Source organism: Talaromyces rugulosus, chromosome I (genome assembly GCF_013368755.1).
Source record: "Talaromyces rugulosus chromosome I, complete sequence".
NCBI classification, from domain to species: Eukaryota; Fungi; Ascomycota; class Eurotiomycetes; order Eurotiales; family Trichocomaceae; genus Talaromyces; species Talaromyces rugulosus.
The window spans coordinates 924,320-940,378 of record NC_049561.1 but is presented as its reverse complement, the minus strand read 5'-3'; the positions used below and the strand labels follow the sequence as shown (position 1 = coordinate 940,378).

Genomic DNA, 16,059 nt, shown 5'->3' with positions numbered 1-16,059 from the left:
CCGAAAGTTGCTCTAGCGACATCTGGTGTCTAATCATGTACTGGCATAGCTATGGGTGGATATATATTTGATCATACTATTGCACCTCAAATCTTCAGTTTTACATGTATTCATGTGTTTTGATGACTCAGATTCTAGTCTCAATTATCGGTGATCAGACATATTGCTGGGCTTGGGCACAGTATTATTATTATTATTATCATATGCCGTGCTAGTTGCCTTCGCTAAACAAATTACCCAATGCGCCAGCTTCTCCGAAAAGAATACTTTTGGCAACGGACAGCGCAAACCATGTAATACAAATAATACCGCCAACGATTACGACCTGGAAAAGCCATCCTTCAATTTCACTTGGACCTCCTAGTGCGCGGGAAACACAATAAGATTATAGCGAATGCAGGGAGGTGTGTTGAAATATTATTGTGCTTCTATCATGAATAATCAAGCATCGGTTTTCAACTAGCGGCGACATTAGGTGAGATCGGAGTCAATAATTTTGACAGTTGCCTGTTCCGGTGAAGACAACGCCGAAACACGAGATGATGATATAAAGACACATCCGTAGTAGGGTCAGCATTAATTGATAGAAACTACACTGATATGAGACTGACGTATTACTGACAACCACAACATGCAACATATACATATATCGTTGCCAGAATAATAGATTATATCACGTCCACGTCGATTCCTTTTTTCTGAAAGATTTTATTGATATTAATACACCCAGTGGCGCATTCGATTTGTCGATAGCACCACTTTACCTGTTCCATTTCTTTAAGGAGTCCTTTAAAATGAGATAGTCGGCGGGGTTTGGTTATACCGGCGTTTCTTTGTGATTGGAAAGCACTATTGAATATTTTAAAGTACCGTATCTAGCTTGTTATGCTTATGACTATCTACCACTATGAACGGTATATTCACAAAAAACATGATAAAATTCTTAACCCGATTCAGCCTTGAGGGCTTTTACATGTAATGCATGGCCTTTTTCCTCCCGGAAAAAGTGTTAGTCTGTGTGCTGAGACATAGCCCAAGATGGGCTCCGTTGTTCATTGGATATTATCTTCCACTTTCCAATTCAGTAGTAGCTTCGATGGATTTAGGCTTGCCTTGCGTTGTGGTCAGGATCCGCATTAATCACCCCCGAAACTAAAATTTCAAGCCCTGACAACGCTATATTAGGGCGTGTACTCCGTAAACCTTAGCTATTATTTTTAGTGAGCCTACTAAGCAAAATACCTCTCGGACTTTAGCTGAAGATCTTTCATGCCGACATAATCAACCCCGTCATACTATTCTAGTCAAAGAACACGAATATGCTTTATTCGTTACTGTAAGTTTTAGATGGGGCATTTTCTTGGGCAAGGTATAGATAGCTGCTATCCCAGGAGGCGAGTAGTCTATATTAATCTGTTTCAAACCCGGGATCAATATCTATAGAAGTGATATGTAACAGAATTAAAGTCAAAATCATGCACCTGGAAACTCGATATAAACGACATCATCGTTGGGGAAATAGTCTGATCAATGTCCGAAGGGCTAACATGCCTCGGCCATCGCAGCAGCTCGTTTGGTGTTCGGTTCGGCTATTGCAATTTCTCCGATGACAAGATGTATAGTCTGTGGACGGCATACCGGAAGCAGCTGCGAACACAAATGTAAAGAACGACATTTTATGTGGCGAGGTTTAAGCAATCTTCAAATTTTTCCTTCTATAGTTCTGTTTTGGTGGTGGAGAAGTGTTTTTCATTGTGAGTAGCTTCCTATCTTTTATAGTGGCAATGTGTACCTTGTGCAGCCTACTCTCCGGAAATCCATACTTATTTGTTCCTAACGTAAGCCAAACCTCGAACCTTTTTTTAACTCAAATGTCGCCTCCTTTCACCCCCATATTCGAGCTGTTGTAACGACATTCCGTTGGCCAGTTTCTATTTGCGGGCATTTAAATGCCGAGGCGGCAAAAGCGGGTTTTGCGGATATATGCGAGCTACTAGTTAGAGGCCGGTCGGAAACATGGCCGAGTTATCTCTGCAACCTACTACTTGTTTATTTGCTAGTGAATGTAAGCATCACGATTATAACCATGCCTGCTTCTGGTATAAAGCGCATTCGTGGTGCCTGCTCGACCTGTCGACATCGTAAGGTGCGCTGCGATGCCGCCATCCTGGACTCGCCGTGCACAAATTGTCGCCGGAATGGCCTCTTTTGTGATACAGTCAGGCCGCCCAAGGATAAAAGGCCAACATCCTCGGCCGATACCTCCATTACCGCAGATATAACCGGTCATCTTACCGCTATCCAAAGTTAGTCAAGCCGCTGTATCCTACATAGGTATGAACAGGATGGAAGTTTGCTGAACAGTATTATTAGCGTCAAAGAACCGCGGGCGTTATCAGCCGTTTACAAATTTTGGGTTCTTCGCAATCCCAAAGTTACAAAATTTATGTTCGGAGGATATGATCTGCTTGAAGATGCAGAAGTCATTATATGTCCCTGAACACCCGGTCCTGGAAAGCTTTTTGCGACATTACTTCCTTTATGTGCATCCGTGCATGCCTGTCGTCGATGAAGCTCGGTTTTGGGAAATGTACCACGGTGATGACGAACATTCCTCTTCCACTCAGGAATTCTCACTTCTTTTGTTTCAAACTATGCTTTTTGCCGCGTCCAGTGTTTGTTCCCGATCAGCTGGGTGGATGAAGATGATTCACTGACGGCGACAGTATATTCCCAACGAACTTGCGAAATCATTCGGCTATGACTCAATTGTGGCCGCTCGAAATTCATTATATCGAAGTGCCAAGGTGGGAAGACTTGTTTCTTTGTTGTCCCCTGTTTTCATATGGCAAGGACTGGAACTGGTGGCTAACTGCCCCAAATAGGCCCTCTACGACTTTGATACCGAGGACAGCTCCCTCAGTATTGCACAGGCAGCCCTTTTACTTACATATCACAACTCCAGTGTCAATCAATTAACCAACTCGACATGGCTTTCTATTGCCATTCAACATGCCAGAGCATCAGATGCTCATTTGTACGATGCTCAGAACCGAACACACCACCAAATATCCCTGCTGAAACGGATTTGGTGGTCCTGTATTGTGCGGGATCGTATCATAGCAATCGGAATGCGTCGTCCTCTCCAGATAACGCAACACGACTTCGATTTTTCGAAACCCAGCATCGGGCAGGCGGATTTCGAATATGAAAATCCCATATCGGAGGTCTATAGTCAGCTAGTCAAGGAGCAACTGTGCGATGTATTTGTCGCTCAGTGCCAGCTTGCGGTAGCTATGACTAATCCGATGTCCGTTCTTTATCCAGCCATCAGACAGAAAGCGACGAATTCACACGGCGATATCAGTAATCAATTGACATCCTGTGTTGAAGGGCTTAGCAATTTGAAGACCTGGGAGTTAGGTTATTTGATGCCACTCAAGGACCGCCAAGTGAATGTACATGCCACCGTCAAACTTTTTGCTCATCTTACCTCGTTATATTACCAGTATGTTTTTTTTTGCCTTACCACAACTGTAGAAACTCCAGTATTGATATTATTTCAGGTCAACACGTGTTGCGCTTTGCCATCACATGGCTCTATTGCTCTTCGTTCGTGAAGAAGCACGATGGCATCAAAGTCGAGTGATGAGTATCCGCCAAATCAAGGAAGAACTCGTTGATGCTATCGGAGCAGTCACAGCTACAGTCCGTGACTTTTTCACTGTCTGCAATGTATCTTCTGGCCACCTTCCGCTGAGTGTGTTGATGAACATAATCCTACCAGCCTTTCTCCTTCGACTAGATATTCAGCTTTCGCCCTCTGTACCCTCGCTTGGCAATGCCCACTCATCGCAATCCCCGAAATTATCTCGCGACTCCAACCACAGCTTAAATTTTTATTTACAAATTATCCAGATTTGCAACACTCGATACGATACATCTTATATAGCCGATTGGTTTGAACAGCTCATTCGTATGGCGACCGCGGTCAAAATGAGAATGTTGTCTGCACACACACGCTCACCGAAGCAATTTCCGTCCTTCCCCAAGTCGTTTCTCGATTTTCTCGAGTATCAGCCAATAACTTACCTGCGCCTCGCGGCTACTATTGATAATCTATTTGCTACAGCAAATGTGAGCCTAGCAACTACGCAACGACTATCCGCACTGCAACGGGGGATGGTACCGCACAGCGGATTAAGATGTGCATCCAGCACCAACCACTCTCGTCATGACCTTGTTACATCTCTCAACAAACAATGCAACGATAATTCCGATTATCCAACAACACTTGAAGGTTGTGATGATTTCACATCTAGTCAACAAACAGATTACATGTATTTGATTAATGACCTCCCTCTTCTTGGCGGCTAAATTACAGGGTAGATACATCCTAAAAAGAGGCGTGCTGGTATGAGGTTGATGATACAAAGGATTCGCCCAAACTTGAAGTAAAGCCAAAGGCCGAAGCTCCACTTCACAGAAACTCCTTGAGATCCAAAGGCCGATCATGTTTACTCGTTGGCTACAGGCTCTCCATCTGGATACATGAAACTATGATATAATTGTGGAGATAATAAATCCACCCACGTATATTGGGCTCCTGATTGGAAAGTTTAATAATTAAGTAGTACCAAGTATTGCCTGCTAGAATATTGACTAGAGTAGCAAAATGAACCGATTTATACCGAGTCGCATTTTCACTGTACGGTATAAGAAAAGGAACTGATCATAGATGGAGGCTACTATTCTCCTTAATGACCTGTGGTATAGCGCCACTTTTGCCTCATAAGAAATTGCCCCTCTCGGATGACATCAATGTCTAACAACACATGAATCATCGTCCAGCGACCGCCACTAGCATTTCTACTTTTCCCTTCCTCCTTTCTCATAAGAACGTCATAGTTGGCCTTTTCTTATGTAACGATGTTTAAGATTTTCATAGCAATATTACCGCGCCCATTACTCTCACTACGTTGCTGTAAACAATGCCAAAATCTCCAGCAGGGTTTAACTTTCTCGCTATAGGATGGAAACTCATCAGCCGATCGTCACAGGGGTGTCGGTCACTGCCTTTGTGATTGCAACCATCTTTGTTAGTCTTTATATGTCCTCCTGTATTTTTGTGGTCAAGACCGTAAAGTTGGCGGATTATTTGATGCTTTTTGCATGGGTAATGTTTCCCACGAAGAAAAAGAAGAAGAAAACGCTAGGTTTATACTTTGAGGCTAATTACAGCATCCATCTGTGTAGCTCATTGATGTTGCCTTCGCAACCTCTTTCTTCTACGCTATAATCAAAGGGTTTGGGCTTCATGATTTTGACATCGAGCCCGACGATCGCGTCGACGTCAACAAAGCCATTTATTCTTTCCTTATTCTCTACGTGAGTTGCAACATAGTAAACGACACACTCTTTTTATTTTGTTCATGCACTATAAGATAGTGGAGTAATATTCTGCTGACCTTCTTTTTTCGTTTAATTATTGCAGGATCCAGCTTCAATGGCCGCAAAAAGCTCCATTTTAATATTTTATTTGGAGCTCACCAACAAAAGAAAGGTCTTTTACTGGGCAAACCATGTTCTACTTTTCGTGGTAGTTGCTGCGGGGCTTGGGTTGAGCATTCATCAGGTTAGACGCTTGTGTGATAACACCGATTTGTGACACATTTTAACACTATATCCTGTTAGATATTTGCATGCCATCCGATAACCGCCATATATCATTTGGATGTTCAGTCAGCTGAGACGTGCACTAATCTTTTTATTACATCGCTTGCTTCGTCACCATTCAATATTTCAACTGATATAGCCATTTTATGTATACCCATTCCTCTTTTGACACGAATCCAATTACCGTTTAGACAAAGGTTAATCTTGGTGTTAACATTTGGGGTGGGTATTACGGTTATTGTAGTTGATGTTATTCGGATTGCCTTTCTCCAAAATACCGCAAAATCTCGATTGCAGGAGATTCACTCCTTCAAGGTCGATACTATCGATAATAATGACTATACCTGTCGGTTACTTCCTTTCCCGTGCTAAATTCTTTCTATGATATACTTACTTAACCCATCGGTGCGAGAAAAAACAGGGTATTCGGCTTATTCATTAATGTGGTCAGTAGTTGAAATAAACTTGACCATCGCCTGTGCCTGTGTCCCAAGCTTGAAGCCTCTTGCTACTCGAATGGGACTCATTAGAAGTACAGAGGATGGGCGAAGGGCTAGCTCCAGAAGCAGTGATGAAAAGCCGACATCGCAAACAAAAGATGGAAATGAGGGAACAGGGACTACCAGCGGCCCTGCGACCACTGACGAAATGATGAAAATCTTGACCCGAGGCTCTTCTTCTCGTCTACCACCACTTAAGGAGGTGAATAAATACCCAGCCGACATTGAGGCCGAGTATCCTCGTGACATAAAACTACTTAATTACTTGAATTTGAGACCAAGAAGACTGGTTAGGTTGAATTCTAAGCAGTCAATCCCAGCGAATGTCCTTGTGACAATTGTTTTCTTTTTATGGGGGTTTGCATACGGTTTTCTCAACGTTTTGAATGAGAATGTTGCGCTTTCCATTTACGGCTCATGGCGCACTAGAGCTCTCTCAGGGGCATATTTTCTTGGATATCTGGTTGTACCGTGTACTATAGGTCGATACATATTGCGGAGATTTGGTTTCACTGCGGGTTTTACTTCGGGGCTTTATATTTTTGCGCTGGGAACTCTTCTCATCTGGCCATCCACAGTATTGTTGTCATTTGCCATTTCTATGGTCGCTAATGCAGTTATTGGCTCGGGGCTTGGAATAATTGAGACAACAGCGAACCTTTTCATCGCGATGTGTGGGCCACTGGAATATGCTGAAGCCCGTCTATGTGCCGCACAAGGTTGCCAGGGAATCGGCTCTTTATTGTCACGATTGATAGCCGGCTACGTTGTGGCCCCGGAAGTTAATAACCCCCAAGATATTATCAATTTACAGTGGGCGTATCTTGCTATCTGCTTTTATGATGTTGTCCTTGCTATTGCCTTTTATTATCTTCCATTGCCGGAAGCCCCAGATGATGATATGAGACAACTGGGTGAGCGACGTTCCGAGGAAAACAACGCCCCAGTATTGGGAATTCCTGTTTTCCTTGTTACATTGATTCTAGGAGTGTGGTCGCAGTTTTTTTATATTGGTGCGCAGGAAACCTTTGTTTCTGGCTTCCACAACTTTAGACGTCAAGTCATGCCAACGTGAGTAAACAAGGCCACTCTATATGTTTAGGGAAATAAGCTAAGAAATTTTGTCTCTTCGATTATTAGAACGAAACTAACGGATCTTGATCTGGATAATATAGGGACTACCGCTTTCGCTGTTTGTCGCTTTGCTGTCGCAGTCCTTCAATGGAAAGGCTTCAAACCACGATACGTGCTCCTCATTTTCTATTTGGGTTCAGTCATCGTTTTTGCTGTATGCATGAATACTTCCGGAACAACATCAATAGTTTTTGCACTTCTTAGTTGGCTCACACTTGCACCGATATTTCCTATCATCTTCGCAATCTCTCTCCGTGGCACAGGAGTCCACGCCAAAACCGCTGCTGCATTTTTAGCTACTGCAGTTGGTAGTGGCACCTTTTCTGCTCTGCTACAACATGCTGTGGAATTATCAATCGGAAACCCTACCGCATACGTTGTTACCGTTGCATTCGCTAGTGCTGGGGCAATATTTCCTCTATACATGAATATAGTGCCAGCGGCGAGAAGACAGGTTGATCCGATCAACGATGAATATGTTCACTAAACTCTACTGTGAGAAGACATTCTCTTGGTGCCTCAGGCACCAGATTATCCACCCGCAGATAGCTTCCTCCCAGTGGATCTCGTGTAGCGAGATCCCACGCACAATACACACCACTGATCCCATCCAAACCACCGAGACATTCTTTTAGGGTTTCATTTAGTACCATTTATTTCTATCAAAAATCGAACTACATACGGCTGTCTAATCCACTTGGCCCAATATAAGTAAGTATCATATGTGGCATCAACGGGAAGCTGTAACGTCTCATCCACTGGTGGTGTTCAACACCGCATGAAAAATGGCGGTGAAATAGCATATGATATGACATCCTGCGTGTATCTACCATCGATTAACATGTCCATCAAATGATACTTCTAATGTGTTATTAACTATATAGGCAAAATTAGCATCGATTGATACAATATTGAAATTTTAAAACACGATAGTGTTATCTAATGTGGTTGACCGCATTTGTAATATATTACACAAGTGTGGTTACATGGGAAAATAAAAAAAAATAAAAAAATTGCATACAAGAGTGAAGAATAAAATAAGTAGTGATTAAACGCCACAAATTCAGACGCTCAACGAAAGCTTTGACTTGGCCAATATGAGACTAGCCAGCTTCATCAGCGACTCGCTTGACAACAATTCTAGCACCTGCACATTCGCCTCTGCCTCACGCGCAATCCAGTTACGGACCTCAATCGCGACCAAGGAGTCGAGGCCGAGAGATGACACTCTAGTCGAACAATCCATGTCCTCGGGAGATAAACCAAGGACATCTGCGAGTTTCACGACTAAACGCTGATAGCATTGTTCCACTGCATCTTCTGTGGAAGTTGCAGACTTCAACGCGGCTCGTAAAGACACGTCCTGGCTCGTGGAATTGTTTTGTTGGGATTCAGCAGCATTACGGAGAACAGAAAACTTAGCATCGTGAACCCAAAAGCTGTCGAGTGATCCGTTGACTTCCAAGCCAGTGATAGAATGACCAAGTGGGGTCTTGGTCAATTCCCCAGTAATCGCTAAAGCAAGAAGAGCTAGTACTTCAGACTCGTCAATTGTAGCAGAGCCAATGTTCTTTAAGACCTCTTGCTGCCTTGTTGAATCGCTGTTAGCCAAGTATCCGGCATTAGTGACAGCCGCTAGGTCTATAGAAGTGCCAGGAAGATTCTGCGATCGACGGTAATCCATGAACCCATCAAGGAACACATTTGCAGCCGAATAGGCAGCTTGTCCGCGGTTTCCAATGACGCCAGCCACGGATGACAGTGCTATGAAAAAGTCCAACGGCGAGTTGGCCAAGCTATAATGAAGATTCCATGCACCCTCGACTTTGCAGGCGGCAACATCTTGGAAATATTCTAGGGTCATTTGTTCAAAAAGAGTATCCTAAGATAACGATGAGAAAGGCTGACGTATAAGTTTGTGGTTTTTGATTGTTACTCACTCGGAGAACCATGGCACCATGGACAACTCCCCTTATCGGAGGAAGGCCTATAAGCCCCTCTTTCACGAGTTTTTCCACAGAAACACTATCGCTAATATCACACGCCTTCACGTAAATGTGAGTTCCTGCAACTGCGACCTGATCCATCAAAGTTTGTATCACATTGGAGCTAGTCGCGTTACGCGAGGTAAGTACTATATGTCTAGCACCCTTAGAAGACATCCATTTAGCCATACTTCGACCGATACCACCAGTACCTCCAACAAGGATATAGGTAGCATCAGGGCGGAGTAAACGGGAGCTCGACTTCGGTAACACGGCCTAGGCTAAGTTAACACTTATATTAATATTAGAAACTTAATTTTTCATACCTTCACTTGGTCATCTGGATGAGGAATTACGACGGCCTTTCCTATGTTTTTTCCAGTCTGAAGGGTTCTGAATGCTGTCTCAATCTCAGAAATGCGATATTTCGTAATTGGAAAGATTGGCTTGATGGACCCGCCATTGATGAGTTTGCAAACGTCGTTCAATAGGCGTTTCATCAGACGTGGCCGGAATTTTGCCACTTTGGTCAAATCAACGGACGAGAAGGTGACGTTTTCTTCAAATTTAAACATGTCGAGTCGGGTATTTTTGGTAATATCAGCCTTCCCAATTTCGATAAATCTACCAAACGGTGCTATGCACTCCCAGGTTTCTCGAAGTAAATCGCCAGCAAGGGAATTGAGAACCACGTCCACCCCTTCGTTATGTGTGGCATTGCGGATTGCACTGCCAAAAGATGTATCCCGACTATAAAAAATACGATCTTCGGGAATAAGATAGCGCTCCATCAGGAATTCCTTTTTCTCTTGATTCCCAACAGTAACAAAGATGTCAGCACCTGCCGTCTGGGCTAGTTGTATGGCAGCTTGGCCGACACCCCCAGCACCTGCATGGATCAATACCCGTTCAGCGGTGGATAGTCGGCCTAGATCAAATAGGCCATAGTATGCAGTGCAGAATACAATAGGGACGGTAGCGGCTTCGTGTAAAGATAAACAATCGGGAACTGGCGCAGCGCTAGTACTCAAGCACCGCGCATACGTAGAATAGGAGCCTTCTGTTATACACATAACATGCTGACCGACTTTCACATCTATCACTTCACGACCAATAGACGTGACGATACCACTGCATTCGACCCCAATGTACGGCTGGTTTAGCTGACCCATAGATACAACAATATCTTTGAAGTTGATTCCAGTGGCCTTGACCTCGACTTCGACGAAGGTCCCACTCAGGGGACTCGCACTATCATCTGCGAAATAAAGTGTGTCCAGAGAGCCGGGATTTTGAATGTTTAGTTTGAACCGCCTGCCTGGTTGATAGAACTGCTGTGTAGCTATTGCTAAGTTGCTGGTTTCCCTGTGAATAAAGGAATTGGACACCTCGTCTTCCACAACGCGCGGAACAAGTAACTCAGTTCCCTGGGCTTTGAATTCAAAGTCAGGGCAGGCTTCTGTGCCATTGCTTGGCCACATTAGGCCAAGGACATGAGATATCATCCCTAAAGCGGTACAGGAGTCTTGTGTCTCCAAACCTAATGTTGCCACCTTAGTCATGGATTCAGATCGGACGGAACGGACGAGACCAATAGTCATTTGAGAATCCGGTGAAGACGATTGATAAACCCAGAGCGTACTTGCTGCATTGAGAAGTATGAATTGAATTGAATTGAACTCATCATTAGTCACGTTACGTAGCGAGGTAGTTGGCGATTGGATGATGATGACACTCTTGTGCACGCACTCGGACTTTTCAATTGTATCCATTCGCTGCTGGTAATTGGCCCCAATGTTTAGGAATTTAACGAGTTCTGTTGCAATTCCAGTGTCGCTAAGACCGAAGGTTACAACAATAAATTTGCTATCCTCGAGCGTATGGTGAAGATTGTCAACTTCCCTTTTACCGTCGTCGTGATAACCGTTTAATATGATACCAGCCTCACTACAATGGTTAATAGGATAATCATCAATCGCCATGATACCATTTGTAGGCCGGTTCATGTTGATATCAGAACGAAGTGGACCAATAGAGTTAGTCGTTTCAAGTCGGGTAGTCGTGGTGTTGGTATCAGAAACGATAGTGATATCGGACAAGCTGTGGTTGACTGGTATTGTTATATGTGACTGTGTAGGCTCATTACACAAGCTCATAGCATGAGGATGGGCAGTGGATAATCGCTGCCACTGGAATTTATAGCACAACTTCCTCATTTCAGTAGTCTGGGACCCAAAGTCGCGAATTGGTGTCATTACTAGTCCGTTGAGAATGACCAAGGTCTCCGACGAGATAGTGTCGGTGGCGAAGAGATCAAAATGTGTCGGTTCCGGAGATGGTAGATGCGGGCTACCAGTGCCGTATATTCTCACATGATCACCGGGGGCAGAAGGGCAGCCACAGCTAATAGTGGCGTTTTTAATTAGAGTAGGCATGTACAAGGTTTCCAAATCCATGCGTCCTTGTCCTAGGATCGGCCAGACTAGATGCAAGAGCCCATCTAGAAAGGCTGGTTGAAGGGTCAGTTGTGGCTGAAACCCCTTCGGCATGAGTGCTGCCGTATTGCGAATGTAAAGGTCGGCATGTGAATGATGAGAATCGGCGTGGCAGTTTTCCAGTCCTTGGAATGTTGGACCATAACTAGCCCCTAGATCGGAAAGGACCTTGTAAAGATGTTGTTTGTGAATGTGATTAACGGAGGCCTCCTCAATGTCTTTTTGCTTGGACAGTGTATAGTCGTTCGAATATCTGCCAGGAAGGACACCGATATCATCCCCCCCAAGCTTTGATCGAACCTTGATGTGTCCTCGACAGTGCTGAGTCCAACCTCTTTCAGAGCTCCACGAGTGAATTTTGAATTCGTCCCAAACATCTGATGACCCTCTAGTACCTTCGTCATACGGCCGTAGCGATATCGTCGTTTCCATATCGACGTCATCGACTAAAATGAGTGCCGATTCAACAACCACCTCACGGAGTTCGTAGGCAGTAAAAGATAAATTTCGCTGCTGGGCGCGTACTTTGGCAGCTTCCAAGGCCATGACGACCTAATGGTTAATCAGCATCCATATCTAGTTAAGTCTACCCGTTGAAAATACTCACATATCCAGCCAGTGGATAGACTACCATACCTTGCATCTTATGATCTCGGAGCCACGGGATATCGTCAAGGCGGATAATATTTCTCCAGGTCGGCTCCATATCATTGGAATAGTTTGCCACTACTCCAAGAATATCGTTTCTGAGTGTTCCGTCCCTTGTACGGTGCTTCTTCGCAATTCTGGGCTCGTGCCAATACCGCGTTGCATGCTGCCAAGGATAGCGAGGGAGATCCGTCAAAAACCAATTATTCTTAGCAGCACTGCGAGGGAAATTGATAGCATTCATATCTATGGCCACCCCTCTCACATACGCAGTGGCAGCCACGTTCAAGAGAGATTCGTGAGCATTCATATTGCGTACAATAGTTGGAGTGTACCCAATTTTAGAACCTGTGGACCCAAGGTACTTCAAGGTATCCATGATAGGACCTTTCAAGGCCGAGTGAGGACCAACCTCAACGAGGAGATTCGGACGTTCTTCATCACCACAACACATTTGGCCAAGAGCGTCAGGGAACAAAACCGGCGATGTGAGATTCTGGACCCAGTAAGACGCGTCCAACATTGTGTGATCCACGAGTTTGCACAGAACAGACGAATAAAATTTGACGCAGTTCGATCCGGAACGAGGGTGGATCGAGGCTATGGATTGCAGGTAAGCTTCTCCTATTACTTTCATATGGTCGGAATGATATGCAACATTGATTTTGAGACGACGATTGAATAGCTGCTTTTGCTGGAGAATTTGCTCTAGTTCCTGAACTGCAGCCAAGTCTCCCGAAACGGTCACGCTAGATGGACTGTTTACGCATGCAATGTTCGCATATCCATCACGAAGCATTTTCAGTATTGGGCGAAGTATCTCGGGGCTGGCGCCAACAGCAATCATGCCTCCTTGTAAATTTGGATATCGCTGCTTCAGGAGGCTAGTCATTCGGCCCCTATGGTACGCGAGACTGATTGCGCATTCGAAATCGTACACACCTGCAGCAAAAGAGGCCGCAATCTCGCCAGAGCTATGGCCGACAACTGATGATGGACGAATTCCCCAGGATTCAAGTAACACAACCAAAGCAATCTGGAGGGCTGTACATGCTGGTTGGCTCAGATGCGGAGAGTCAATTTCAGATACCGCGGCGACTTTGCGTAACTCTTCAAACAGTGAGAATGAAGCACCCAAGTGACGTAGGTAGAGGTCGGCTTGGGATATCGCTGAGGCGAAAACAGGATATTTATCCACCAGAGACATGCCCATTTCCGCCCATTGAGCTCCTTGACCAGTAAAGACGAAACCTATCCGTGGATCCCCAAGAACCCTAGAAGGATTAATCTTCATCTGAGCGAGTCTTATACCTAGCTCGTCAAGTGATGTTGCAGGCAAAGCAACTCGGTATGAGAGATGAGATAACTTGCTACCAACCGTATAAGCAAAATTTCCGAACAACATTTTCTCAAAAGCTTCTGGGCGTTGTTCAAAGTAAATTCCATAGTCTTTTATTCTTGCTTGTAAGGACTCCTTATCGTTTGCAGAGATAACGATCAGTTTGTTTTCTGGGTCTTCCATAGAGCTGGTGTTACTGGGTTTTTGCGTAGCTGCTTCTTTTGAGATTAACGGTGACCTTTCCAACACCACGTGAGCATTTGTGCCTCCAAAGCCGTAGTTAGATACACTGATGTACTTCTTTCCTTGTGGCCAGGGTCTTGTCGACGTAACCACCTAAAGAAAAGACAGTCAGCTTTCAGGCGTTAAAAACATGTACACGCCGCGCAACCTACCTTCATGTTCCATTCCTGCAAAGGAATATCCTCGTTCGGCTTTTTGAAATCCGCATTCGGTAGTAGAAGCCCGTTGTCTAGCATCATGGCTGCTTTTATCAATGCAATTACTCCGCTAGCCCCCTCCAAGTGTCCAATATTTGACTTCACAGAGCCGATATATAGCGGGTTTTTTGCGGACCTACCAGCGCCTAGGGCGGCATGTGCCGCCCTTGCCTCAATTGGATCGCCGACCTTGGTCCCAGTACCGTGCATTTCGACGAAGCCACAGTCCTCAGGTCGGATGTTTGCTTCACGATACACGCGTCGTATCAACTCCTCCTGGGCGTGCCCATTTGGCATGGTGATTCCCTGTGTTCGTCCATCTTGACTTATTCCCGAGTTAAGTATTACCGCTCGAATAGGATCCTTATCCCTAAGTGCTGCATCCAGGGGCTTGAGCAGCACTACTCCGGCCCCTTCACCCCGTGCAAATCCCGATTTTGCGCGTTCTTCAAAAGCGTATGTTCTTCCCTCATCATTAAAAAGCCTAATAACAGATCAAAGTCAGAGGTAGTCACTCCAAGGTGTATTGAATGGACTTACTGTGACGTGGACATCGAAACAAAAAGATCAGGCATCACATTGAGACGACATCCTGCCACCAGTGTCTCTGTAGACTCTCCAGTCCGTAGACTTTGCACAGCGGCATGAAGCGCTACCAAGGATGAGGAACAGGCTGTGTCCACTGTAAAACTGGGACCGCGGAAGTCGAAAAAGTAGGAAATGCGATTAGACTGCAGTGATGGTGCGCAACCGGTGGATTGATACATAGGAATTGTCTCGACGTCGCGAACGTTATTGAGCTCGTAATCAGCAAAGTTGCCTCCCACAAACACACCCACATTTCGGCCGGCGAGTGATTCTTTTGCGATCCCAGCACTCTCCAACGCTTCATAGGAGCATTCTAATAGAAGACGTTGTTGCGGATCCATAGAGGTGGCCTCCTGGGCCGTTATGTTGAAAAATGGGGCATCGAACCGAGCAATATCGTCGTGCAAAAAGTAACCACCGGCAGGATTGAAAGTACCAAGCTTGGAGGCGTTGGGGTGATGGAAGGCACCTGATGAGAAGCGCTCCTTTGGGATAGGCGACCAACCACTTCGTTTCCGAGTACAAAGCTCCCACAAGTCGTTTGGTGATGAAACTTGTCCAGGTAATCGGCAGCCATAGCCGATTATGGCAATCGGCTGTCGAGTGTAATCATGATCTTGGCTTGTTCCCCGGCCATTTTCTGATATGGCATCAGATCCGGCCATATGCGGGTCATCAGAAATGCTGTTCATGATCGAGTTATCATTGAAGACTTGGCCTTGTCACGGATGAGAGTTGCATAAGAGAGAGACTGCTTAAGCAGAATTCATGTACTACAATGCATCTCACTTTTATCCCTTGCATGGCAATTACATCTATATTAAATCTATACGGGCCCCCTTGCGTGCCTAGATTCGTTCACTGGTTATCGGGGATGATAAATATCGCACGTTCACATTCCTACCTGCGACTCGAAACTATCGCTCAGTGGGGTATTATGACCTTGCATTCAATCGGGCCTCCTCCGAAGACAGGATAACAAAATATCTCGTGTTTATCAATTCGCCCTGTAAAGAACATGTCAACTGGTATTTTGGGTTACGCATCAATTTTCTCGATACGTTATTTCAGATCTCCTCCCTTTTTCCGCCCTTTCGGGGCTCTGTTTAGATCCTACTCAGGTTTACACGATACGGTTTCTCAACGCGAACTACAATTATATGTGCTATATACGTCCACGCGTCAACGGATAGTTGGAAGCGGAAACGGGTCTGATCGCCAAAGCTCAAGTGCGCAAGGCCTCTCTTCGCTAGC

At 45.0% G+C, this 16,059-nt stretch overlaps 3 protein-coding genes across 3 annotated transcripts; 2 read left to right on the top strand and 1 right to left on the bottom strand.

Annotated features, from left to right (window-relative positions):
- Nucleotides 1–2,086: 2,086 nt before the first annotated feature.
- Nucleotides 2,087–4,377, top strand: TRUGW13939_00302 (uncharacterized protein; the record flags this gene model as incomplete). Its single annotated transcript, XM_035483512.1, has 5 exons — nucleotides 2,087–2,306; nucleotides 2,374–2,675; nucleotides 2,727–2,807; nucleotides 2,886–3,508; nucleotides 3,567–4,377. The coding sequence occupies 5 exons, from the start codon at nucleotides 2,087–2,089 to the stop codon at nucleotides 4,375–4,377; spliced, it is 2,037 nt and encodes a 678-aa protein (XP_035339405.1).
- Nucleotides 4,378–6,192: 1,815 nt separating this feature from the next.
- On the top strand, nucleotides 6,193–7,797 carry TRUGW13939_00301 (uncharacterized protein; the record flags this gene model as incomplete). Its single annotated transcript, XM_035483511.1, has 2 exons — nucleotides 6,193–7,247; nucleotides 7,317–7,797. The coding sequence occupies 2 exons, from the start codon at nucleotides 6,193–6,195 to the stop codon at nucleotides 7,795–7,797; spliced, it is 1,536 nt and encodes a 511-aa protein (XP_035339404.1).
- A 576-nt stretch (nucleotides 7,798–8,373) lies between these two features.
- TRUGW13939_00300 (uncharacterized protein) lies at nucleotides 8,374–15,497 on the bottom strand (the record flags this gene model as incomplete). The annotated part of the gene is made up of 6 exons (XM_035483510.1): nucleotides 8,374–9,192; nucleotides 9,251–9,571; nucleotides 9,622–12,342; nucleotides 12,398–14,113; nucleotides 14,173–14,701; nucleotides 14,758–15,497. The coding sequence occupies 6 exons, from the start codon at nucleotides 15,495–15,497 to the stop codon at nucleotides 8,374–8,376; spliced, it is 6,846 nt and encodes a 2,281-aa protein (XP_035339403.1).
- Nucleotides 15,498–16,059: the final 562 nt, after the last annotated feature.